At 41.7% G+C, this 27,924-nt stretch overlaps 1 protein-coding gene across 9 annotated transcripts in view; it reads left to right on the top strand.

Annotated features, from left to right (window-relative positions):
• Positions 1 to 8,251, top strand: part of SESN3 (sestrin 3) — a 66,550-nt gene extending 58,299 nt beyond the window's left edge. For all 9 annotated transcript variants that reach the window (XM_055356112.2, XM_063693468.1, XM_063693471.1 and 6 more), the window contains one exon: positions 417 to 8,251. In XM_055356112.2, coding sequence (XP_055212087.1) covers positions 417 to 503 — 87 coding nt within the window. In that variant the 3' untranslated portion in view covers positions 504 to 8,251. The remainder of the gene's footprint in view (positions 1 to 416) is intronic.
• Positions 8,252 to 27,924: the final 19,673 nt, after the last annotated feature.

The raw sequence follows: 27,924 nt of genomic DNA, 5'->3' as shown, positions 1-27,924 counted from the left end.
TAAGTAAATACTAGGAAAAATTTTTTAAAGCTTTTCACAGGATAAGCATAAACTGTTAAAAAAAAAATGATGGCTGATTTTTAGCCATGTAAAATTTTATAACTAGAAAGAAATGTAATTTGTAGGAAAATTATAATTTATAAAAATTAGTTTTATTTTATAACCCAACAGATTGACTTTACAAAAATAACAACTTTAATAAAGTTATCAGAATTTTTTAGATTTTATGGGTTATTTTTACTGCTTGCAGAGCCATTAGACACAGGTTTGAGCGTGGCATCATGAACATGGATAAATATGCCTAGGTGTGTGTGTGTATATTGCTTATATACACATAAAAAAACCTTTGTGAATGTCTAATAAGATTTTCTAGGTGTTTATAATGGTTACTAAACTGATAACATTTTCACTTCTAGGTTCATGTCAATCTACTTTTAATGGAAGCACGAATGCAAGCTGAACTTCTTTATGCTCTTCGTGCCATAACTCGGCATTTGACCTGAAGTATCACCCAAGGAAAATGTCATACATGTGTAAAGACCTTTCACATAAGATAAACATCGAAGCTATTTGTGATATAGCATCAAAAATTATTCAGTTCTCTAGTGTCAAAGTTTAGCCGTTTGTTTTTTGTTTTTGTTTTTTGCGGCTGTAATGTGCAATGATGTGTTTTATTTTCCTTGATGCTTAACATTACTAACAATTGCAAAAATAATACTGAGGAGCACTACTTTGCATTGTTTATAGTTGGAGTTTTGGATACTGATCATAAATCATGAATCTGGCGTATTAATGCTTAACTTCAGCGCTTTTGGGTTGTGTGTATGTGTATTTTTTCTCCCCCCACCCCGCCCTTTTTTTTTAAGAATAAGGACAAGTGCTTACAATCTGCTCAAGCAATTGTTTTTCAGATATTGGAATTCAGCAAAGAGTGACCTCTCTGGCCATTCTAAAATTTTAATGTTGTGTCCTAAATCTGGTGGAGGAAAAGCATGCGCTGTTGAACCAAGCTGCTCACTGGACACATATTTGTGTCCCCAGGAGATTATTTGTCAGGCACTGTTTTTTTTTTTGTTTGTTTGTTCATTTATTGTTGTTTTACTGCTATTGGCGATAACATGAAATGTGATACAGCTATTGCCCATAATTTAATGTGAAATTAATCATGATGAATTCTATAGCATGCTACTGAAATGCCAAATTCAGCTATTTTCATTCTCTTCTAAAATGGAAGTTTCAGTTTTCCATATCAGATGTATATATTATAAGTGGAATTATACACAATCCTATCACTGACAGTAATCCTCAGTCACCTTAAATAGTCAGTGCTCACAGTGCTGCTTACAGTTCATTTAGTTGGCACATATAAACCTGTACCCACACAAGACTGACCAAAAATTTTCTTTGCACATTTTTCCTTTCTCATAGTTTTTTTCTATATTTCGTTAAGCAAAGGAAGGTTAATATGCCTATTTTTCCTGTTAGGCTTTTAGAAATTATTTTCCATGACTTTTGTTCTTATAATAGGTTAGACAGTTTATTATTCAAAGGTAAAAATTGTGTTTCTATGCATTAATGTGATTGAACTACAAAAACAGTGCAATATGTTCAAAAAATACTCAACTAAACTTTCCCCCGTCATATCACTGCAAAAGTGTCCTTTTAAACAGAGCCATAAAGAAATTTTTTTCAAATTTCTTTATTGCACAGGCTTTTTTCAGTTTTACCTTTCTGGGATTGAACAATGTTCCTTTCATAATGCCAAAGCATTCCCTTCCCCAGAAAAATCTCCTTGGACAACTGGTTTAAAAACGTTATTAAGTCATAGGGGAGGAATAAGCGGCCAAAAAGTCACATTTTTGCATTGGTTTACGTTGCTTGATTAGACTATCTTCAGAGAGCACAACATTATGTGTTTATAGCTTTAATTTGTATTATGTCAACGAACCAGTGAAGTGCCTAAAGAGATGCTTACAACTATCCAGTAGGACACAACTGCACTGCTTTTTAAACACTTTTTGGTTAGTTAAGGGTGACTTGAATTGTACACATACATGCTAATTTTTGAAAACTTATCCATTTTTCATAGTAAATAATATAGATAAAATTTTCTGATAGAGTTCCCGCAAATATTTCATTTTAGACTTACTTGTGATATAAGATTTAACTTTTCTTTTGTGAAAGAATCGTGAACTAGTGTTTCATGAAATCATTTTCCTCTTCCATTTATCATCCTCTTCTGGTACAATATATTGGGTTGCTTTCTTTTAGATTTTGTTCCAGATAGGAAAACAAATATGACTGTATACTTATTAACATAAGGTAGTTCTGCATTTTTGGATTCCAGGATCCTGTTTGAAATCTTCCATGTGAGGAAAAAATTACTAATATTTTTAAAGACAGGGTGGTTTATTTAAAGAGATTATTCAGAGAACTTGTGCCATATCTCGTCTGTTTTATTGCATATGCCATATGTTAACTTTTATTCAATATTACATTATGTAGATATGTAATACAAAGAAAATATTTAGGAGAATGGCAAAACACAAATGGCAACATAAATGTCCATTTGACTTACCTAACTTCACAACTTTCAAGTTGAGGATGTCATTTATTCTTGAATTTGTTTTTTTACTAGATGCTTTCAATTAATAGCCCTATATTTTTGTGCAGGTGAACTGTATAACAGGATAAAAAATGATTTGTATGTATTGAAAAGGAGGAGAAATTCTCACAGAACACCATATGAGCTTTAGACCAAAAGGGGAAACAAGGTTTAAGTAACTAAAATGGCCACTTAGTTTGTGTTTATTTTTTTCCCTGGAAATGTAAGTAGTTGGAGTTTAGGCTATGGAAATATTAGTGCCTTTAATAGATCTCTTTCCTTGCAAAGTTTCTTTTTAGCTCAGCATTGATCTATCTTATCAATAGGAAAATAAGTTGACTTGGAACTATAAACAAAAACAACACCATATATTTATGAACCTCAGTGAACCAGCCTAGAAAAATTGACTTCTGCAGGTGCTAAAGCACCTACTAATACGCAGCATGCACAGCATTTCAGGTTGTGAATACCATTTTACGACGAGTTTGCTGTTAACTCTCTTTATCCAATGCAAACTTGAAATTCTGATGCGGTTTTCCAGGGTGGTATTTTTTCAGAGTATTGAATTTACTATTTAGTAATTTATAGTATAGCTTTTTATATTAAAATGTGATATTTTTAAAAGAGATATCTGGTTCAATTGGTATAATGACGTGATTATGCAATATGCTGATCTACACCTTGCGCTCACATTGTGCCAAACTTAAATGTGCGAGTGTACGTGAGAAAAGCACATGTGAATGTGAATTCTTTAATTCTTTGCTTATTATGTTAAAATTAGTCTTCATAGTCCACTGATGTGTATGCTTGAATAATGTCTATTTACTTTGGAATTTCAAGATTTCCAGCTTCAATGGTAATTTATAATTTCTCAGATCACCTTAAGAAATATTGAGATACTCTCCCACCTGAAAATAATCTGTTCTTTAACCCACCTGACTATGGGAGTAGCCAGGCAGGTGCCTCACTGGCTTCTTCGGATGAGGCTTCCTCAGGTGGATATATGACTATTAGGGGAAAAGAGGCTTTTGAGACAGCTTATTACCTCCTTCACCTTTTTGAACTAAGTACATTGTCTCAGTCCCAGTATGAATTTGTCCCATTTGGGGTATTTTTAAAATAAAAGATGGCTAACATGGAATCTGGGGCATAGCCTTGGCCTCTAATTATGGTTGTAAGCCCAAATAATGGCAGAGAAACACAGGGCTGTTTTTACAACAGAAAACTCAATATAAGTTTTATAAAAGAATCCTATAAAATTTGAACCAGAGCTCCTATTTAATTGTTATAACGTCTCCTAAAGATTTTAAATGCTTCTAAAAGCTAATTATTATTCCAGAGCAACTTTTTCCTTTTCCCCCTTATGAAGTTTTTTTTAAAATCCAAAATCTTAGATTTCTGTGCCACAGCAAAATAAAATGATCAACAAACAAAGATCTGTACTTAAAATAGTACACCATTTTTAGTGGAGGGAGGGTGCATGCCTATATGATGGTAAGATTCTTTTGAACTCTAAGGACAATTCCTCATGGAAAAAATAAATTTCAGTGCATATTATAAAAATGATTTGCACTGTGTTAGCAAAATAAGGTGTTTTAGGTTGCATTTTAAAGACAATTCTAAATCATTTCTCTGGAAAGCAAGACCTTAAATTCTTCTCTTTAATAGGACTGCTTTTATGCAAAGAGATGGTCTTACATGGAGTAAACAGTACATAACAATAATGTTATGTAAATAGTATATCACATTTGCTTAGTAGCACAATTCAACAGCAGACTGAAAGTCGTGGCTCCTCTGCTCAGATTGAGTTTTAAGTTACCTAATTTATGTAATCAGAATCTATTCTAGGTGGCCGTCAACATAAACTGTGTTTCCCTGTTATATCCCTCTGGAGACTGAGAATCAAATTAAATAGTCTTTCTTCAAAGCAGTACTGTAACATGAATGTATTTATCTCAGTCAACAGAACTTATATGCCCACTGTATGTGGAGCTTATTTCAATGCTAATTTGGCTTAGTTAACAGACCTAGAATCTGCCCAGGTGAGACCTAGAACAAAAATAGCTGGGGTGAAATGGGTAAGAGAGGTAGAGGTATATGTCAAGGCAGAGCCCTATGAGGAAGGAAGAGTTTTCAAAGAATACGAGGAACATAGTGCTGAGAGTGTGGCTGCCTTCAGCACCGTACACCTAATCTAGAGAAAATATTTCCCATGTGGGAGGTCCTGTCTGCATTCAGTCCACCCTTTTCTGCCTGCTTCTTCTTCCTCCAAGTGCCTCAACCTCTACATGCTCACTCTCCTCCCCTTCCCTCAGCCCATCTTGGTCTAAGCAGCTTTCACAATCCAAACCAAACATCACCAGCCACCCGCTGATAAGTCACCAGCATTTACTTTCCTGAGTTACTTTTTCTCCATTCATTGAGACTATGGATTCATCCCAACTCCTTCTAAATCCCTCAACCATCCAGCTATATTTTGGCTAACCTTTGCCCTAGACACTCTACCAGATGTTAATGCAGTATCACTTGTAAATTGTGTCACCCTATTCTGTTCTACCCTTTTCCCTGCTGCCGAAATATCTTGCTCTCCTCTACCTCATCCCCAAAGAGCCTATAAATTCAGAGTATCCAACCTTTTCATGGATTCACTCACTGTTGTTCAGTAATACAACTTCCATATTTTAAATAAATCATAAAAGATTTTTGCCTTCTATCAAAGTAGGAAACTTTATATTTATACATGATACAGAAATTGAACTATTTCTATCGTTCAGAATTTAGCATATAACAGGATTTTAAAGTGATTGAATTGCCATCCTAACTTGGATTTGTATTAGGTTATGAATACTGTTGTTAGTCCAAGCTATTTGAATGTAAAGTTAAAATTCTCCAGCAATCCAGAATGACTTGTAACCCTTCAGTGGAATGGGAAATTTCTGGCATGCAAATAGGGTGGTGTTCCAGACATTTGTTTTATTGGTGGTGTTTGGGCCTTGAAACACATTTCTAATAGAATGACATATGGCAAAGGGTATTTAGATGGTCCTATGGGATCACAGAAGCCCATATGATTTATAATACAGATAAAATAACACAAAATTGGGTACATAAGGGTTTAACCAGGCTTTCCTGGGTTAGACTAAGCCTCTAACCTCTGTTCCTATCCTGTTCTTATGGGAGGAAAAAAAATGTTCCATGGGATGAAAAGAAAATGCATTGTCCTTGTAGTCTTTATTCTCCTAGCCGCACTTCGGGTATATCCAGAAGGAAGAGGAAATGCAAAGAGGAAGAAGATGTAATAGTTCTTCTCTCCAGCTAGGTGCACTTGAGGTTGTTGATAAATGTAAAATTATGTCAGGTTTCTAACATGGGACACTGCACACAGTTGTCTGACCTGATGAACCATCCCATTTGAAAGTATAGATTATTATTTCTTGTAGTATTTGGTTGTTTTCCATCTCATTCTTGAACAACTCAACCTGATAGTAGTATCCAATAAATGCCTTTCAGGGCTCAGGAATGAATTGACGTCCTAGTTAAGAAATGAGACTTAATAATGGAGACTGAATGAGGCGGTTTGTATTAAATTATATGCCATGAAGTGTTCATTTTAGCTTTAACCTAATTATGACTGTACCACCATGAAGTACAGAATGAAAAATATATTTATATATATATATATATATATATATATATGGGGGGAAACAGAATGAGTATCTGATTCTTTTGAATGCTTGTGGAAATCTTTGAAATAGTGCAGGGCATGCCACAAAATAGCCTTTAGAACAAATACCCAATTTTACAGTTCATAGGACAACATCAAACATCAGTAAGTCTAAATAAGATGAATAGAATTTTTGTTATGTAAATTTTGCTAGAACAGTCTATTTTCTTGCACCCCTCAAGTTAACCTCTTAAAAAAATGAATGTATAATTTCTACCGAAAGAATATCAGAATCTCTCTGGCCTATAGTGTTAAAATATTGTTCACAAATCCTGATTAGTTAAGTGCATACATTATGAAGCTTACAGAATAAAACTTACTATACATCTCTTTCTTAAATTAATATCTTTACACATTTTCAACTGGCTCCCCAAGTCTGATAAGGAAGGATTAAAAGAAAAAAGAAATGTATTAGTTGGGTGGCCAAGGAGTTTCCTTTGTAATGTTGAGAGACTTCCGCTTTCTGAATTTCGCTGGTTCTCTAAGGTAAAAGAGTTAAATAGTACCCTTGTTCACCAAGGAAAGTGATCCAAACTATATATCTAGTGCAGATATTTCGTTTGCATTATTTAGTCTTCTCTGGAGAGAAAATACAGTTTCCCCTTCCTCTTTCTCTTCACATTTACTCTTTTCAACCCATACTCTTTTCAACCCAAAATAAGAGACATAGAAAGCAAACCACAGCCAGTTTGGCATCTTCTCAGTGCTACTAGTATAGGCACATACACATACACAGTCTCAGCAAGGTTATAAAGAACCCTGTCAAGTCCACTTGGAACATGGCCTTGCTACTTGGATTAGCTCCTTTAAGCCTGAAAATAACTTTCCTGGTCATGGAAGAACTGGACGCATCTTTTAACTTATGAAATAGAAGTTGAACTTGAAAACTCTTTTTAAAAAATCCTGGTTTTGCAGGACAGCTACATAATGAATGTATATATTAAGACTGTAGCTGAATTGCACATGAAATCAGATTGCCAACTTCTTGACTTTCAACGTTAGACATTTATCCTTAAGTTGTGAGCGATATATGTAGCATGCTGTGAAATGTCTGTTATAGTTCTTTAATTCATCAGTATTAATACAGAATTATCTTTTGCGTTTCTTGGTACTTTTTATTCAATGTAATCAGAAGCTGTGATGTTTTGCCTTTGTAGTCCTGTGCTTTGTTACTGTAATTTTTTTTTTTTTTTTTTTTACGAAGCACGTGACTGGACTAATGTAAGGCAGATGACGTGATCTTTAAGACTGCTATATATATCAGTCTCTTACTCTATAAGGTTTTAAATTAGAATAAGCTTTTATCAAATAGATAATTGATGCAATTTAGGATTCACGCAAGTTTCAGTGTCAAATGGCGGTCTTATAGTTTCAATTCTGAAAATAGCAAACTTAATAAACAGCCACTTTAAACTTGTTCTGGCAAACCAGACCCTGCTGTAGATATAGTCTAAGGTAGTTAACCATATAAGCCTTTTCAACTCTTAATGCCCTCCACATGAATCAGCAGTTAAGAAGGTTCTAGAACCCATGAAAGCTTTTGTATGTATTACTAGGTTTTGTTTTTCTTATGTTGCTGATTTTACAGTTCTGACTAAAGCTGACCTAAATGGATCAGTTTATGTGTAATATTCTAGTGCTTTAATGACTCTTTTTTTTTTTGGAGGGAGGGTAACATTATTTGGACAGATGCAGAAGGAACTGTTAGTGAGTCAAGACAAACACATCTGAAATAAAGGAACTGTGTATTAACATGTTAACAATTCATAACTGCACTTTTTATGACATTTTGAAAATCTATTTATAGGTACAGAACAATGGGTTTTGTTAAACTGTATCACATTTATACTTGCAGAAATTTATTTCATTGTTATTAGTAGGAATTTTATTGGTTCAATAAAATTGGCAAAACTGAACACCAATCATTTGCCTACTTTGTTTATACTGGAGTAGCATTCTCGCTTGGTTTATTTCTGCTTGGTTATTGAGACATGCATTCTTAAAGATATCAGAATTATAGGAGTCATTATTTTCACTATTTTTTTCCTGACCCAGTTTCCTGGTGATATTTCTTATCACTCACTCAATATTCTATTGGTGGAATATTGTAATAGTGTAAGTTGTGCAAAATATATGGTTATTGTTACCTTTTAAAATATCAATTGTGACCTTAGCAAGAGGCAAATTAACTTTATTATTGTCTCTTGTTAACCAAAGCAGTTAGAATGAGGAAATAGGCATCGAACATAAGGTTGGATTAAAGGCCTGGATTAAAAAACCTAGTTTTTTTCATATTCTACTAGCTTTGCGACCTTGAAAGTAAATTAATCTCTATGATCTTTGATTTCGGCACTACATTCTATCAGGAGTAATAACTTCTTGAGATAGTTAAGAATTAGGTGATGTGTACTCATGTATTTGAAATATACAGCACAATAATGAGCTTGAATGGATAAACAAGCCCAGAGAATAGTGTTACTATTTGATATAAAGTAGAAAAAAAGTAATGGAGAGAGGAAGATGATATATGTGTAATGTGAAGTGGTGATAAGACTTCTAAGTAGGAATGTAAAATAGGCTTTTGGAAAGCTATAAGGGATGTGCAGTCTTTTGTGCAAGTTTTCTAAGGAAGGACCTGACTTTTCATTTATCTTAAATTCACATATTACGTAAAAATTTATACCAAAGGCAAGATTTCTTCCTTTGTGCCATGTGTCTAGCTATAATGGGAGATCAGTGGAAACCAGCTGCTTGCCGATTAGAGTCTATCTTTTGGCTGGGTGTGGTGGCTCATGCTTGTAATCCTAGCACTTTGAGAGGCCGAGGCAGGAGGACCTGCACTTAGGAGTTCGAGACCAGCCTGGGCAACATAGTGAGACCCTGTCTCTCAAAAAAAAAAAAAAAATCTTTTTTTCAATAATATGCAACACCAGGGGAGACAAAGGACAGGGTACATTGGGCCAAACTCAGCTAACAACCCAGTCCTTCTACAAGTTCTCCCCCAATTCAAAATCAGGCTTTTGACACTAGTTTCCCCATGAATTTATTAACAACTTCGAGCCATTTTTTAAAGTAAAATAATACTTCATGTTTATGTGTGTACTTTGTCCTTTCACGTATACAATTTCATGTAATCCTCACAACTTTGTGAAGAACAAATCCTCAATAATTTTGCAATGACGATATCTTCATTTTATAGATGAGGAAATTAAGTCATAGAAAGCTTTACTAGTGTAAGAAAGTTGGTACAGTTTTTAGAATTGGCACAGTAGAGATTCAAATTCTGGTCTTTCTGACATTTTTTCTACTGAACTTCACCACCTTAATTCAGCTAAAGTGTCTTGTTGAATGATATAAATGACCATGCTATCTGCATGACATTTTGCTGAAAAGTAAATGGATGATCCGTGCTTCAGACAAGGTTAGATAACTTTCCTTTCTGGCTTACTTGCAACAATTTTACTTTTAAAAAATAGATTTTTTTCCCTCTGGTCCTAAATGAACTTTTGATTCAAAAGATGGTCCCTAAGGGGAAAGTTCACAGACCAGGAGATAAAAATCAGCACCTGTGAATTTAAAGGCTAAAAATTCTAAGAGAACAATGGGCCTGATCCTAAAGAAGACTCAGGAAAACTTAAAACTGTGTTGCATTTCTATTTTAGGAACATTCTACTGTATGGTAAGAATTATGAATTCAAGTCATAGTTTTTAATACATGTAACTTTCTATCATAGGCTTCTCTTTCTGTGGATTTAGATGAACATCTCAGAAAATGTCTCTTCTCCCATAATCTCATGTACTTGACATGTTTCAAAACACAAAGGAGCCCAAAACCTTCCCATAAAAAACTCTTTAAAAGGAATTTGAGGCAAGAATTTTTTTTTTTTTTTTTAGATGGAGAATTGCTCTGTCGCCCAGACTGGAGTGCAGTAGCCTGATCTTGGCTCACTATGACCACCTTGCGGGTTCAAGTGATTCTCCCACCTCAGCCTCCCAAGTAGCTGGGACTATAGGCACTGCCACCACGCCCAGCTAATTTTTGTATTTTTAGTAGAGACAGGGTTTGGCCATGTTGGCCAGGCTGGTCTCGAACTTCTGACCCCAAGTGATTCGCTCGCCTTGGCCTCCCAAAGTGCTGGGATTACAGGCGTAAGCCACTGCACCAAGCCTTGGCAAGAATTCTTAATACTCCTTCCTACACAGGAATGCTCCTAAAATAAACGAACAAATCCGTCATCTTCACATCTAGGTGAAATTCAGGAAAACTCTCCTGGTTACAGTACTTTTCAGCACACGTTGACTCTCTCCTTTACTTGCTAAGAGGCACGTAGTGCACACCTCTTGTACACCCCTTCACAGTCACCTTGCCCATTTCTAACTTCAATGCTGGTGTGCTGGCAACCAGTTCTCTGCAAACTTTTGCCCAATTTTCACAGATACTGCTCTCGTGGTCCTGGACTGCTTATTTCTGGCCTCCTGCCTCAGAGCTTCCCTGAGTGCTTTTGGTAGGATGCCAGAGGGTACTGCCTTTCTGCTAAGTATGCACAACCAAAAGTGCAAGAAGTTAACTCTGGCTAACCCATAACCGGTGTTTCCTTTCATTGCCCAAGCCACAGTTTTGAAACTTAGAGGATTTGGTGGGATTGAGCACCAGTCCAACTCTATCAGTTGTCCCTCCTTTCCTATTTCACCCCACCTGTCCTTCACTCCTGCCCACCTCCTTCAACCCAGTGGCAAATAAACCTTGGTCTCAGGCTTTATTTCCAGGGGGAAGCCAGGCTAAGACAAGGCAGTACACACAGGGTAGGGGTTTAGAAATTAGTTCCTAAAATAAATTCAAATCTCAACTCCAGTATTGCTAATTATCTGCCTTTGAACAAGTTACTTACTCTTGTGGTTCCTCAGTTTCCTCATCTGTAAAATGCAGAGAAAAGCAATAAGAAGGAAGACATAACCCTTGTCCTTAAGAAGAGGGAAGTGCAGGGAGCAAAACAGTAACACAGGCATTGGTTGGGCATTAAACAATATAGAAAATAAGAAGATAATGGCTTGTACATGGGGTCATAAAAAAGCCATCATTTATCAAGGACCTTGTAAATGTTAGAACTTTTAATACAGTATTTTTATTATAATCATCCTGGAGGTGGATATTATCCCCATCTTAGAGAGTTAAGAAAAATAAGCTTAGCAAAATTAAGCACCATGTCTGTCTGAATCTAACAGTAAGTGAATGGTAGAACTGTTCTCAGATTTGTCTGAATTTACTTGCTATTTTTCCCCTCTCTTTGCAACATAAGGAGGAAACAAGCACACTTTTGTTTGGGGTTATCAGTGAAGGGTTTTTTAAGCAGAAGGCCATATTTAAGCAGACACCATAGGATTGTTAAGATTTGGATTTGCAGAGACTGAGGAACATCATGTTGAAGGTAAAAGAGACAGAGGAAACAAAAATCCAGAGTGTGGTGTTCAGGCCATATGTGTGGGACTTCACGTTACAAGATGAATTTGGAAAGTATAGTTTGGTCAAACAGTGCAGTGTCTAAAGGTTATAGGCTAAGCTATTTGTACTTCTTCACTTAGAAAAGGAAGTGAAAGCCAGATTGAGGCAGATTTAAAAAGGAGCCATTTTCAATAAGTTTTTAGCACAATGATGTGTCCCACTTTGAAACAACAGCAATCAGAGACTGTCTAGAATTTCAGGGCAGCATAAAAACAGGATCTTCAAGGTAACCATAAGGCATTCTTTGAGTATGTGGGAATTTTCTGAATATCTTGAATAATTTCCTGAATACATTGCACATCCCTCTTGATGTACATCATTGATAAAGTATAAGATACTCAAAGCAAAGTGTTGACATGCAAGGCCTTACCTTCCCAGGTATGTGCACACAAACTTTTTTGATGCCTGGGAGCAATATGATAACCTTCAGAACTTGATGCCTTGTAACTAAGCGTTAGGTAAACAGGTAAAGCTTGGGTAATGGATGCAGCTGATTGTTTACATAACTGGCCCCAGTGGATGTAGCTGATTGTTTGCATAAATCCATACTCAAACATTTTGGAATGTGACTTTACAAGTTCTCTCATCAAGAGGTAGAGTCTATTTCTGCACTCTTGAATCTGGGCTCATCCTGTGACTTGAATTGGCCAATAGAATGCAGCAGAAGTGACACTGTATACGCTGCAGACCTAGGCTTTAACAGAGTGCATGCTTCTCTCTTTCTGGATCCTGCCATGCCTGGGCTAGTCTGCTGGAGAATGAGCCACCTGGAGCAAGCTCAGTTGTCCCAGATGCTCTGGCTGAGGCTCAGCACATGTGAAAAAACCCATCCAAGACCAGTAAAGTCAACTAGCTTACCTAGAACTGACTGGAAACTCATGGAGGTACCCCATCAAACCCAGTTAGACCAGCAGAATCACCCAGTCAATCCACCGACTCATGAGCAAAACTTGATATTTACTGTTGTGCACCATTGAGGTTTTCTGGTTGTGTATTACACAGTACAGCATTGTTGTAGCAATAGATAACTGACAGGATGTAAATGCTGGAGGTGGCCAGTGCTTTATCCCTAGAGAATCTAGACTGGAAAATTTCTTCCTTATATCACAGTCTATTAAGGATAGCCTTGGATAGTCTTAGGGATTTTTACTTATATTACTAAACCAGAGTCACTATAGTTGGTAACTTAATAATCAGCCCTTTGCTCATCTCTGCCCTCAGAATGTTCACCTTTGTGGAGTTGAAATATATCACATTCCTGTTAAGCTTGTTCTTAGGCCTTCACCCTCAATGTTTTAGACCCTAAGCATGACTGTACCCATACCTGGACTGGTACAATTAGGACAGAAATACTCAAACTTTAGAATATAAGAATCACTGAGTGTGATGGTTGATTTTGTGTGTCAACTTGATTGGGCTAAAGGATACCCAGATAGCTAGTAAAGCATTAATTATTCTCAGTGCTTCAGTGGGCACTGAGCCCATCCCTCTTCTGCTGAAAGGGAAAATCAGGTGCCCTGGCATTTCACTAGAATTATTGGGCTGTCCCGGTTGTGTCTCCGAGGGTGTCTCTGAAGGAGATTGGCATTTGAGTTGGTGGACTGAGTGGGTAAGGTCTGCCCTCAGCAAGGGCAGGTGCCATCCAATCAGCTGGATGCCTGGATAGAACAAAAAGATGGGGGAAGGGCAAATTCTTACTTTCCCTTCTGGAGCGGGGATGCCCTTCTCCTGCCTGGAGTTCTTGAATGTCAGAATTCCAGGTTCTCTGGCCTTTGGGCTTCGAAATTTGCTCTAGCAGCTCCCTGGGTTCTTGGCCTGCCCCTCAAAGTGGGAGTTATGCCATGCCATTGGCTGCTTTGGTTCTGAGGCCTTTGGACATGGACTGGACCATGCTATTGGTTTCCCTGGTTCTCCAGCTTGTGTATGGCCTAATGTGGGACTTCTCAGCCTCTATAATCACATGAGCCAATTTCTCTAATAAATCCCTATATATGTATATACACGGACAGAGAGACAGAGAAAGGTTCTGATCTAGTGAGTACAGCACAAGGACCCAGGAACCTCCATTTTTTTAAAAAGCATCCTGTATAACATGGTCATACTCCAAGGGAAAATGGTTAGATTATAAAAGGACTAATGTAATAAAAAGGTCTAAATGTAATAAAAGTTCAATACAGGTACACACCACAGAAGAATAATGGAAGGCTGTAAGGAAAAGAAAAGAATTTTAAAACAGCAAACCGAACCACAGAAGGACAGGTAGACACAGAGGCAATCATGAAATCATGAATGGGGGTAGGGCACAAGAGAAAAACATCTTTTTCTCCTGACTGTTCAATGAAGGTTCCTGCTACACTTTTTTAAAATTAATTAATTAATTTATTTATTTATTTTGAGATGGAGTCTCTGTTGCCCAGGCTGGAGTGCAGTGGCACGATCTCAGCTCACTGCAACCTCCGCCTCCTGTGTTTAAGCGATTCTCCTGCCTCAGCCTCCCAAGTAGCTGGGATTTCAGGCACCTGAACCACGCCCCACTAGTTTTTTGTATTTTTAATAGAGACAGGGTTTCACCATGTTAGCCAGGATGGTCTCGATCTCCTGACCTCGTGATCCCCCCACCTCCGCCTCCCAAAGTGCTGGGATTACAGGTGTGAGCCACCGCACCGGGCCCCTGCTACACTTTTATTGCTACCCCGGGTGGAATTTAGGCCAAATTAATAGTTCTCAACCATACTGCACCTAGAGTCATCTGAAGACCTGAGAACAAACCCCAACCTTGAGATGCTGATGTAATTGGACTGAGGTGAATCCAGTGCATTCAGTTTTGAAAAGCGTTCCTGGTGATTTCAATGCATGATATATTTTGAGAACCACTGCACAAAATTGTATTATTAACTCCACCCAATAGATATCTTCCTAACAGCAAAAATAATTGCAGCTCTGATTTACCAAACTGGCCTGCAGGTGGAATGGAAAGTCAACAGCTGAATTAGGCAGAAATGAGAAAAAAAAAAATCCAGCTTTTTCTAAGACCACATCTTTAGGGTTGGGGCCTAAGAAGTGCTAGAAAGGTGAAATAGAAACAGGCACCCATTTGTCACATGACACCTAGGAAAGAAATGAAGTGCCTGTGCTTGCTAGTGAGCAGAATACTTTGCATACCGAAATCATTCTAGATTTTTCTGTGTCTATATGCATTTTGTGCACTTGAAAGTATGGCATATGGGTTATGTAATATTTTTTGAAATTACACTCCTCCCTATAATTTGGCAGTGAGAATGCTTGTCTAGTATTTCAGATATTTCTTGAATGCATGGATCCCATGTGACATACAATATTCCACCAAAATAAGATCTAGTAGCATTTCTTAAAAATGAAATAGACTATGGTAGATTACATTCTAAGCTGTGATTATCAGACCTCTATCTGAGCATCAAAATCTACAGGAAATCTTGTTAAAAATAGACATTCCTGGAAACCACCGTGACTTGCTGAATCAGAATGGGAGGTGAGGGGCTCATAAAATTTCCCGTTTTACAAGATCCCCACACAACGTTTATTCACTCAGCACCACACCAGTCTGCTTTTGGAAACCATATGTCTTTTGGGAGCAGCCTCTCTCTTCGACAACACTATTCACAGAGTTACACAGCCTTAAATCCACCTTGACTGCCTACACTCTCTTTCTGTGTTCCATATATAGCTGGGAAACTGACAGAGTTTCATGACGTTATTAAAGGAGCAAATCAAATAGAATTCAGAAGACGCGACATCAAAGATGGATTTCCCAAGGTGAAAACAAACTCCCATGACAAACCTGTTAGAAACTGCTTTTGAAATGGAAGTTACTGAAATGGAATTTCTCAAACGGCAAAAAACACCCTTAATACTCTTGATACACATTTCTGAATTGCTTTTCAGAAAGGTTGTGCCAATTTACACCAATGTGCATGAAATGCCCCTCCCCTTGGTCATGAGCACTTCAGACAAATTGCATCTCCTTCATGAATTTGTACAGTGCTGGCCGTGGTGAGATGAGAGAGAAATACTCTGTGAATGGACTAACGACTCAGGGAGGGGCAAGGCCCAGACAGCCACAGGACTCCTGGGCAAGAGAGAAGGACCCTTCTTACCACTTGATTGAAGTGGAGATTCTGGGTAGTGTTCAAGAGAAGTGCGGCTGTCCAACCTGGCCAGGGTGCAGCAGCACTTAGGTCTCCAGCTGTGGCCCAGAGTTGGGGGATGCCTCTTTTTTTTTTTTTTTTTTTTTTGAGACGGAGTCTCGCTCTGTCACCCAGGCTGGAGTGCAGTGGCGCGATGTCCGTTCACTGCAAGCTCCGCCCCCCGGGTTCACGCCATTCTCCTGCCTCAGCCTCCTGAGTAGCTGGGACTACAGGCCCCCGCCACCACGCTCGGCTAATTTTTTTGTATTTTTAGTAGAGACAGGGTTTCACCGTGTTAGCCAGGATGGTCTTGATCTCCTGGCCTCGTGATCCGCCCGCCTCGGCCTCCCAAAGTGCTGGGATTACAGGCGTGAGCCACCGCGCCCAGGCGGGGATGCCTCTTATAGAGTAATCTCTGACAGAAGCAGCTCCTCTAGGCTGAGGCCAGGAGCTATCCCTGGGGAGGGCCCCCAGATGGGGTACAGGGAATGACCGGGAGGGTAAGAGGTAAAAAGGAGTTGGGCCAAGTTAGGAGCTTCAAAAGACCTTCACTCTAACTTCAGGCATCAGGCATATCAGCGAAGAAGTCAAGTTAGCTCTTATGCCCTCGCATTCAGCTTCCTGGTGCTGTTATGATGCCTCTAACTGCTCAGGACTGTGCCCACCCAGCTTTTCCAAAAGGAACATGCCCCTTCTTGTCTGAAAATGGTAGATTCTAACTGACTCCTTCCATCAAGTGAGCATCTTCTCTCTCTAAAACAGGATTCTGTAAATAGAACTACTCAGTGCTGGCCGTGGCCCCAAAAGGATTCATTCAAGAGGTGGCAATGTGTTCCCACATTGCAAAGTGAAATGATGGCACATTAAGGATTTGCAAAAGTGGTGATCCCAAACCCGTTTTGTGAGCCTTACTTCAACCCCACTCCTGGCTATGAAAGAGTGGAGGTTGAAGAGGCAAAAAGAGAGGGTTTGTTTAGAAAGTGCTATGCTTCGAGTTCCTGCTCCCTTCAAGGAGTTCATTCTGAGGCATTTGTACAAATCTTGTGGAGTTTAAGAAACAATATAGACTGGCATTCAATTCCAATCTAAAAGAAAGCATTCAGGCAGCTTGCTGCCCATATAGGCATGCAAACCCAAGAGAGAGGACAGCCACAAGAAAAATTGCCCTTCCAGTATTTGGCAGGGCAAGGATATGTGAGCTCTCTGTAGGTCAAGAGAAGACCTTGGAAGGTAACCAGGCTGGAGCTGTCTCAAAGGAACACTGTCCAAGAGACTGGCTTGCCAGAGTGAGGTGCCTCCCAACACAAAAGCCAGAGACTGGGGGATCATAAGAGATCAGCCAGAGAGTGCATTGCCGAAGTCAGCCTACTGTATGGTCTGGGCTACAAAGCCTTTAAAGCCCACACAAACAAAGGATGTTGGCTTTTTTTTTTTTTTTTAGATGGAGTCTTGTTCTGTCACCATGTTGACACCATGTTAACCATGTTGATTCAAGCTGGAGTGCAGTGGTGCAATCTCAGCTCACTGCAACCTCCGCCTCCTGCATTCAAGCAATTCTCCTGCCTCAGCCTCCCGAGTAGCTGGGACTACAGGTGCACACCACCATGCCAGGCTAATTTTTGTATTTTTAGCAGAGACGGGGTTTCACCATGTTGGCCATACTGGACTCAAACTCCTGACCTCAAGTGATCTGCTGGTCTCGGCCTCCCAAATTGCTGGGATTACAGGCATGAGCCACCACACCCAGCTGGATGTTGGCTTTTATTGTAAGAGCAATGGAGGCTGTCAGAGAATTGTGTGTGTGTGTGTTGGGGGCAGGGGATGGGTAATGATAGTGAAATGATCAGATTTGCATTTCAAGGATGCTCTGACTGGAGCATAACAAATGGAGGGGGACCAGAACAGAAGCAGGAAGGCTCATTAATAAGCTAGTCAGGTGAAAAGAGCAAAAAGTGAAGGTTACAGTACGAACAGCAGAGATGAGGAGCGGTAGGTGGATTTGAACAATAGGTAAAAATCAACAAGTCTAACTGATTGGCTTGTGGGGAGGGTAAACAATAAGGAGGCATCAGGATGACTCCTTCGTTTCTGTCTTGCCCATATTGCTGCCTGATGCAGCCATTTACTCACAGAACACTGGGAAGGAGCCAAGTTCTAGGGAAAAGATCATGTGTATTGCCTTGATAACTTGGGAATCTGAGATGCCTTTAAGATCTGCAAAGATGTCAGGTAGACTAATTGAAGCTTTATACCTGGGTGAGGGTTTAGGAAAAAGCGAGAGATAAAGGTAACCAAAGAGCCAGTCTTGAGGGATCCCAATGCTTAAAGGCCAGGAAGAGGAGAATGCACTAGTGGGGATGAAGGAGAGAGAAAAGGAACTGCCAGAGTTGCAGGAAAAAAGACCATCTGCCACCCCGGTCCTCAATGCTGGCTACAACATGAAATAAAATGGATGTGGCCTCTGCCATATGGAGCTCACAGTCAGGGGAGTGAGAAGGTGGATAGTAAGCAAGAAAACCACGAGATTATAAAACTACAAATTGTAGTCAGCATTATAAAGGGAAAGACAGAGAATAAGAGTGAATTGTGGGCTGGGCACGGTGGCTCATGCCTGTAATCCCAGCACTTTGGGAGGCCGAGGTGGGTGGATCACCTGAGGTCAGGAGTTTGAGACCAGCCTGACCAACATGGTGAAACCCTGTCTCTACTAAAAATACAAAAATTAGCCAGGCGTGGTGGTGCATAACTGTAATCTAAGCTACATAGGAGGCTGAGGCAGGAGAATCTCTGGAACCTGGGAGGTGGAGGTTGCAATGAGCCAAGATTGCACCACTGTACTCCAGCCTGGGTGACAGAACAAGACTGTCTAAAGAAAAAAAAAATGAATTGTGGGGCAGGGAAGAGTTCTTTGTGGATCTGCATTAGGATGCTTATGAGTGGCAGCTGTCCCCAGGGAAGTGTTTGGAGAAAGGAAATTGCCTGGCACCTGTGGTCTGCTTTCCCACTGTAGCCCTGTTCTTCTCTCCCCAGTTACTTCCCAGGAGGTACCTGGGACCTAAAGAATAAGTGTCCTTGAGCAGTGAGTGTCTCTGAAAAGAAGGGAGCGAGGAACTTCAGAATGGACCCACAACAAAAAAGCCCAGCTGACCATTAATGGGTTGGAAAGATGCTATCACAGGGCCTGGTCCCACTGGAAGATGTTTGGGCTTTTCGCCAAGGCCTGATGACCTCCACCACCTGATCTGAGACTGCCCCTATAACAGCAAAGCCCTTGATCAAAGCAAAATGACCCAGAGAGTTTCAGGTATCCCACAGCTCTGCCAAGCAGATTTCAAAGAAATGCGAACTGAGGTTATCATGGGGATTTTGTGCTAAAGGAACCAGGGTATCAGGTGGCCATGCCTTCTCAGGGCCTGAGCCTTGGGGATACCACGCAAGTTCCCTACCCAAGCTATCTGAAATACACTCCAGCCTAAGGGTATGTTTATTCACCCAAGGTCCGTGTCAGATTCCTTTATTAGGTTTTTTTTATTTCTCTAGAAATAAACAGTGAAGTATAATTCATATACAATCCCATTTAACAAGGCAAATGGAAAGTGTTGTTTTAAAGCAGCAGCCATAGACATTGTGAGAAAGCACAAAGTCAAGGTTCGGGGCGTAGGCTGTGGAGTCAGACACACCTAGGCTCAACTTCCAGCTCTGCCCCCTACTGGTTCAGTGATGTTGAGACGGAGTCTTGCTTTGTCGACCAGGGAGGAGTGCAGTGGCAGCATCTCTGCTCACTGCAACATCTGCCTCCCGAGTTCAAGCGATTCTCGTGCCTCAGCCTCCCAAGTAGCTGGGATTACAGGCGCCCACCACCACATCTGGCTAATTTTTGTATTTTTAGTAAAGACGGGTTTTTGCCATGTTGTCCAGGCTGGTCTCGAACTCCTGACCTCAAGTGATCCGCCAGCCTCTGCCTCCCAAAGTGCTGGGATTACAGGCGTGGGCCACCACACCCAGTAAATTACATAATTTTTAATGCCTTCCTTCTTCATCTTTATGGGGATAATAGAGTTATATGAATGAATTAATGACACGGAGTTTAAAGCCTTTCTCAGTCTAGCCTGAACTCACCTTTCCAGACTCAGCCTGTGATTTTACTCCCTTCCCCCAAGCCACAAGAGAGTCCCAGGCTGCAGCCACACTGGCCTTTCTGCTACTGCTTCCAGCCATCACCTTCTCTCTGCCCGGACCACGCTTCCCACTGCCTGGGTTCCCTCACACCACCCCTGTCTACTGAACTCCCACTCATCTTTCAGAGTGCAAAGCAAATGTCACCTCCTCTTTGAAGCATCCCCTGCCTCACCCAAGCAGTCAGCTGCAACTTGCTCTCTATGCCCATATACTTCCTCTACATCTTCTCAACGATAGTAATAAACACTCAAAGTGCTAAGCACTGAGCTTAAGTACTTTAACTATTTTAACTCACTAAATCCCCACAGGAACCATATAACACAGATTTTATCACTAACCCCATTTTTAGGATGCGAAACATAATGCACAGAGAAGCTAAGTAACTTGCCCAATGCCACACAGCCCACAGCAGAGCCAGGAAACAAGCCAAGCCCTGTGATGACAGAGCTGGTGCTTCTAACCACAGTGCTACACTGTGTACTCCTTATCCACAGGGTGCGAAGTCCACTTCCCCCAACAGGTGGGAGGGCCAGGGATTGCATTTTCTTCATTTCTGCATCCTCAGATCCTAGCACGGTACCTGGCACATAAGCACTTGCAACTTTCTTCCTCTCACACACCAAAACTAGACTATTTAAGGAAAACCACTAATTCAGTAACACTCACCCATGTGTTCTGGTCTCTTCTTTTTGGCCATAATTTCTGATTAAAAAATACTGCTCTGTAGTCCTGGCCAAGGGGCCTCATATAGTCTCTTTGAAGTTGATGAATAACAATGAACTTCTTCTAGTTCATTCAATTAAAAAAGAGAAGCCATTTTTTCCCATGAAGAAGTTTGAGGCCTAAGGGTAAAATAGAGACATGGATCTGTCACGACACCTTTTCCCACTGAAATGAAGAGAATCTGTTTGTAAAGAAAAAAAAGAGTAAAAACAGAATTCAAAAGGCAACCAGGCTTCCAGAAGGGCCCTCCCTGGCTCAGCAGCTCCTGGAGGCAGTTGTGGAATCTAGAGTTGGAGGAAGTCTTGAAGAGAGAGCTCTTTGAAGGCACAGCTGGCTACAAACCAGTCCCGGAGCCGGCAGCCCAGCCCAGCTCAGCACATCTCAGCCAGAACATAGCTACGCAGGCCAAGGAATCCTAAGAAGGGGATGATATTTTTAAAATCTTTGGCGTTAGCAAAACTGAAGCTTGCCTGGCCAGTGCTTGTCTCTTTCTTTTTCCCAGCTCAGTGTCTAATTTGTGTATTTCCAGGATTCCGAACCTTTCCCCAGCAGATCAGGTCTAAGTGCAAACGGTCCCTAAGTCACCCATGTTCCTTAGGCTTTTTCCCTCCTTAGAAACAAAAGGTGGACCTTTGCCAAGACTAAATGGCATTCCATTCAAAGCTCCAAGGCTGGCTCAGTTCAACATGCTCATGAGGAGGACTTTGAAAGTGCTATGGATAATTTTCTAATAAGGCACAACTACCCAGCAGGACTGAGGCCAAAAAAAGAACCATCTTTCAAATGTAAGTTCTTATCAGCTCTGGGAAAAAAAAAAAAAAAATAGACGTTATTTAAGCAAAAGCTTAAATTTGGGCTAAAGCCTCAGACTTGAAAAATGCTTGAAGCCAGAATTGGGAGGTGACAGGGGTGTACGAAGGAAGCGTGGGGGTGGGGGAAGCACTGGTTTGTGATTTTACTTCCAGTCTGCGGTCATTGAGTTCATGAGTTTGTACACTCTTGGACCTGTCAGTAAGAAAGTGTATATTGAGCATGGATGTTATAGCAAAGCTCAATATAGCATTTGGAATCGTATGAGACAGGGTTGTTACCGTTGAGTACTTCACCATCTCACTAAGGAGAGAGGGAACAAAAGTAAGCAAAGATCTTTTTAGAGGACTTGGCATATGGTAGGGGCCTCTCAAAGTCACTTCCTGTATTCCGTTTCCGGTGTTGGAGAGAAAAATGATGTGACCGCTAAACGTGTCCCTGGGACAGAGAGGAGCCAAAATTGACCATGGAAAGGGAAAGATCACTGTGGACTTGAGTGGCCTGTGAGACTGGCATGGTAAGAAGACGGCTGTGGATGAGGGAGGCCATCCATGATGAGCTGGTGGAGGAGAGATGGGAGGGCCCATGGTGGAGAGTGGTGAGAGTGAAGGGCAGAAAGGCCAATCAGGGGCCTCCAATTCCAGACCAAGTGGTTTGGTTTAGCCCAGGTTTCAGATTAGAAGCCAGACTCTCTGATGGCTATGGATGTGTGAGTGTGAGTGTGTGTGTGTTTCTTTTTTGCTTTTATTGGAGTTGATTATATATGTTTAAAGTCTGAATTGGAATGTCTGGGGTCAGGGAACATTTGCTCTTCAATTTTGAATTTAGCTTCAGGCCCCACTTAACCAACTAGTCACTTAATTTGTATGTTTATGTTACCTACCTGTAAAAATTCGAGTTTGTGGCCCCTGTCCTTCAGGTAACAGGGAACTAATGGATATTTTTGGAATGATGGAAATGGTATTTCATGATTATCAGGGTTGCCATATAAAATACAGAATGCACAGTTAAATTTGAATTTCAGATAAACAACAAATAATTTTTAATATAAGTATGTCCCATACAATAAAAATTATTCATTTTTAAAATTCAAATGTAACAATGTAACTGAGTATCTTGGCTTTTTGTTTTTGCTTTTTGCTAAATCTGGTAATCTGGCTCATGTGGCATATATGAAATTAATGGGAGGAAAGAGAAATGAGATTAAATGAGGAGGTTGTACAATAGTCTCAGAAAGACATGGATAATCCACTCCTTTAACAGGATGGATGGCTGCATTGGAGGTGAGAGACATTCACAAAAAAGAACAAGCAGAGCATGCAGCTTTGGTTAGAGATGGGGAACAAAAGAAAAGAAGTAACCCCAGGGTTACAGAAACACAATTCACACTACAGCTCTGCCGCTTAATTACACAAGATACTCCCAGCCTTGGTTTCCCCGTTACCACTTCTAATGTGTCATAAGGAGTAATGAAAATGCCTCATAAATGCTGCACAAATGTCGGTTGTTGTAATAAATGCCCCAGCCCCATTCTTTTCAACACACACTATTACTAAAGCCGTGTCTCTTCCATGCTGTCCTTGTCTAATTATTTTGAACACAAAGGTAAAATGTCCCTTTGTTCCATTTCCCTATTGGCCCACACAGCTCGAACTTGTACAATTCCCTGTTCTCCACATGGGCACTCGCGAACACTCAGAGCTTCCTGTCCTTGGCAAATTCACGGACCTTTCCTCTGTTTTTTTCAGCAAGCCATTGGTAAAAATGTGTATTAGGACAGAGTTGGAGACACAATAAGCCAGAAGCTCTGACCCTCGAGGTGGCCATCAGTCCACGCATAAACACCCTCTGGGTCCTGTCTAATGCACTATACCTGGACTTTGTTTCTCTGTGCCCAAACATCAGACAGAGACCCCCTGTGCAGATAATATGAGGCGATGGGCCCTGATACTGACTACCCCTGCTACTTTCTAGCTCGGTATCTTGGGGCACATGGTGTAGCTTTTCCTGTAAGATAGTTTGTTATTTACTGTCCTTTTATTTCAATTGCTTTTTCCTTTCTTCAGTGTCGATTTTATGACTAATGGTTACACTAAAATTGTCTAAACCTTTTCTTTCTGGATTACAAATGATGGATGCATAAAATGCTCCCTCTGGCCTGGCTTTCTTCAACTCACCTTGCCCCTGCCCTCAGGGAGCTCAGCTTCTCATCTGTCTCCAGAACTTCTGCCAGAATGCGTCACCTTTCCTTGGCCTCTGTTGCCACCTGCAGGAGCATTTGGAGGAGGGTTCCAGGACCCTAGATGCCAGAGAGGGACGCAATAGGCATGTGAAATCTTGAGTTTCACCAGACATAATCTCCTCACCTCTCTTGAGCTCATGCTGCAATATTTATATTATTTATTTATGTTTATTTATTTGAGGCAGAGTCTCACTATGCTGGCCAGACTGGCTTCAAACTGTTGAGCTCAAGCGGTCACTGCCACCCACCCCCTCTGCCCCCACCTTAGCTTCCTGAGTAGCAGGGATTATAGGCATGCATAATCATACCCAGCAAAGCTCCAGTATTTAATCAGTTGAGTGACTTTAGGCAAATCACTCCTTTTAGCCTATTTCCTCATCTCTAGAAGAGTATTTGATATCCATAAATTTGCTTTGATAGTGATTGTAAATGGGTCATTCATTTATGTATTCACGAAGCAAACAGCATGTTGGATAAAAAGACATGAAAACATAAGAACCTGAGAGAAAAATCACAATATTACAGGGGCATCAGTCAAACCCACAGGAAATTGTCAGTTTGTTTTGATAGACCTATAAACAAAGTGTCACATGATCTAAGTCATGCCTCTTGTCTGGTGCAAGCAGGGAAAGCTTCACAACAGAGGTGACATATTAATTGGACTTGGAAAACCACATAGGAGTTCACCAGGGTTTGGAAGAACACATAGGAGTTCATAAGGCAGAGAGGAAGGGAAAGGACTTTCCAGAAAGGGGAAGCAATAAGCCAAAATGTTTTGACCTGCAGGTAGTTCCCAAGGAGTGACTGAACTCTTGTATCCTGCAGCAAGCAGGCTTGGTAGGAGAGAAACGTTAAGGAGAGAGGAATGTTGCCAATGTCAAGGGAAGGAGTGGTGAGGCTTGGCCCTGGCAGGAGTCTAGTAGGGGGATGAAGAAGAGGAGCTATGAGGCTGCAAAAAGAACATTGAATCAGGATGGGGAGGTCTGCTTCATGACCCAGACTCTTCCAGCCACTCACTATGGGACCTTGGCTAAGTTAACCACCCTCTCTATGCTTCAGTTTCCTCATGTGCAAGTGAAGATAATAATCCCCACCTCGCTGTGTTGTTGCCAGATAACACATGCAAAATCATTAACACAGTGCCTGCCGCAGATGTGCTCAAATAGGTCAGCCACTGGTGTTACTATTAGATATGCAGCTTCAGGGACTTATTTTGTCTCAACAATCCTACTTTCCTCGTCAATAAAGTGAGAACGAGAGTGTCTGCCTTGCATGCATCAGAAACTGTGAAGATACAATCAAGTAATACAAGCTGTACAGAATGAGATAATGAAGCCTACACTTTAAAAATATAGCAGGCATCTACCAATCATAACGCAGTTTCACTTTCATTACGACGTTTAACTTTTTCTGACAACAACCTTATGAGGTAGGATTATAATGATGTTTATTTTACATGTGATGAAAGTTGGGTTCCTTCATTTAATAGATGCTCTTTGAGCAGGTTCTGTGAACAAGACAAGACCATGGGAATTGTAGTTGAGAAGAGGAAACAGACTGCAGGTACATGTTGGGGGAACCGGGGCTCAGGGCTTCGCCCTGCTATGTCTCTACTCACTCTCTGATGATCTCTCCAGGGGACTGATGGGGCTTTCAGTCCCATGCCTGTATCATGGCAACCCATATTTCTATCTCCAGCCCAGCCCTCTCCAGACCTGCGTGTCTGCCCAATCAATCTCTCCACTTGTTTTTCTAATGAACAACTCAAACCTAAAATATATAACATTAAGCTGTCTTATCCCTCTACCCCAACATCTTCCAATCTCAGCCAGCAGCATCTCCGTTTTTCCAGCGGCTTGGAGTCATCCCTGATTCCTGTCTTTTTCTCATACCCCACAAACAATCAGACAGAAAATCTTATATATATGTAAATCTTCGCCCCGGTTGGAGTGCAATGGCGCAATCTCGGCTCACTGAAACCTCTGCCTACTGGGTTGACGCTATTCTCTTGCCTCAGCCTCCCGAGTAGGTGGGATTAAGGGTGCACACCATCACACCCAGCTAATGTTTTGTATTTTTATTGATTGATTGACTGAGACAGAGTCTCGCTCTGTCGCCCAGGCTGGAGTGCCGTGGCGCCATCTCGGCTCACTGCAAGCTCCGCCTCCCAGGTTCACACCATTCTCCTGCCACAGCCTCCCGAGTAGCTGGGACTACAGGCACCTGCCACCACTCCCCGCTAATTTTTTTTTTTTTTTTTTTTTTTTGTATTTTTAGTAGAGACGGGGTTTCACCGTGTTAGCCAGGATGGTCTCGATCTCCTGACCTCTTGATCCGCTCACCTCGGCCTCCCAAAGTGCTGGGATTACAGGCGTGAGCCACCGCGCCCGGCCTTTTATCCTACTTTCAAAAAACATACCCAGAGTCTGAGTGCTTCTCCTTACCTCCAGGGCCACTCCATGGCCCGAGCTCTGTTTCACCTGGTTCTCACCTGGATCGCGGCCTCCATTTTGCGCAGTGGCCCCTACAGTCTATTCTCCAAACAGCAGCTGGCGTGGTCATTATGAAAAGCAATGTCCACCTGCTGCTCAAAAACCCACGAATGGCTCCCCATTTCTTTCCCATTAAAGCCAAAGTCTAAAACATTTACAAAGCCTTATATGATCAGTTCCTACCTGCTTTCCTTATGTTGGAGGCTGTGAAGCTCCTTAATATATAAACAGTTCTCAGTAGAAGGAATAAAAGGACAGCCACCTCCTCAGCAGAGCCAGTTTACACTCTGCTAGAGACAAGAGGAGCTGGGACCTTCTCCCCTAACCCTTACTGCATATGTGAGAGAAGCCAGACCTGCTGGATCGACTGGAAATGCCCAGTGCCTGAGACGGGGAGGAAAGAGAAGCCGTGGGGAGGAAAAGACTGTAAACCTAAAAGGCATTGAAGTCCCACCTCACCAGTTAGGCAGGGAGGGGAAAGAGGCCTAGGGCGCTCAGGAACTTGGGATAAGGTTGCCCTCTGCGGGTGAAACGGTGAAATATCTCACAGTGGAGGAGGGCGGAGACTGTTCGCAGAGGGGCCCAGCGAAAACGTCACCCTACTGGAGGTACTAACGCATCGCAGACTGGGGGCGCCCGAGCGCATCCCAGACGCGAGGGCAAAGGCCCAGGAGGGCTGTGGGGCTCTCGGAAGTATCCGATCACCTTGCGAGAAGTCCGCCGGCTGTCCGAGCCTGATGTCACTGCAACTTCGATTCCTCCGACGCCCCTGCTCTTACTTCCCAGTCTTCCGGCAACTTCTCCGCTTCGGCCTCCCCTAGGCCTTGGCCCCAGAGAGGGGACGCACTCCACAGGTGGAGTCGCACGTGTGGGCCCTCGGCAGCACTTTCTCGTGCAAATTAACAGGTGGCCCTCATTGTGGAAGCACCGCCCAGCCTTTCCCGGAGAGGTCACCAGGGCGAGGCCGCTCAAGGTCTGCAGGCGCCCGGAGTTACCGGGATCCTCCCCGCGCGCTGGTCCGAGGAGGCCAGGAGAGGGCGAACCCGTCCCCGACCAGCGGCCCTTCCGGGGGTGGGCTCTGACCCCACCGAGCGGTCAGCGGGTCCAGGAGCTCCAAAGTGTAGGGCAGAATTGGGTAGATGAGGGTGCATTTTTCTGGGAGGAGTCTAAGGCGTCGCTGACTCTCAAAGGCCCGCATCCGGAGAAAGGGAAAGAGCCCCGTCCCGGGAGGAAGGACGAGAGGCTGGCCCGCGGGAAGAAGCCCTGGCAGTCCCTCCTGGCCTCTTTGATCTCACCGTCCCTGTGGCGGCGAGTGCCACCAAAGATGAGACAGGCCAGCGGGTATCGGGAGAGAGCTGAGGGTCGGCGCCGGCCGGACCCCAGATTGGAGCCGCCGTCGTCGGACGGGCAGACCCTGCTGTAATAGCTCCCGGCCGGCCACGGTAGGCAGGTGGGGCCCACCGCGAGTCCTAGTGAAAAACACCTT

Source organism: Gorilla gorilla, chromosome 9 (assembly GCF_029281585.2).
Source record: "Gorilla gorilla gorilla isolate KB3781 chromosome 9, NHGRI_mGorGor1-v2.1_pri, whole genome shotgun sequence".
Lineage (NCBI taxonomy): Eukaryota > Metazoa > Chordata > Mammalia > Primates > Hominidae > Gorilla > Gorilla gorilla.
The sequence above is the reverse complement of the archived record's forward strand: the minus strand, read 5'-3'. Positions and strand labels throughout refer to the sequence as shown.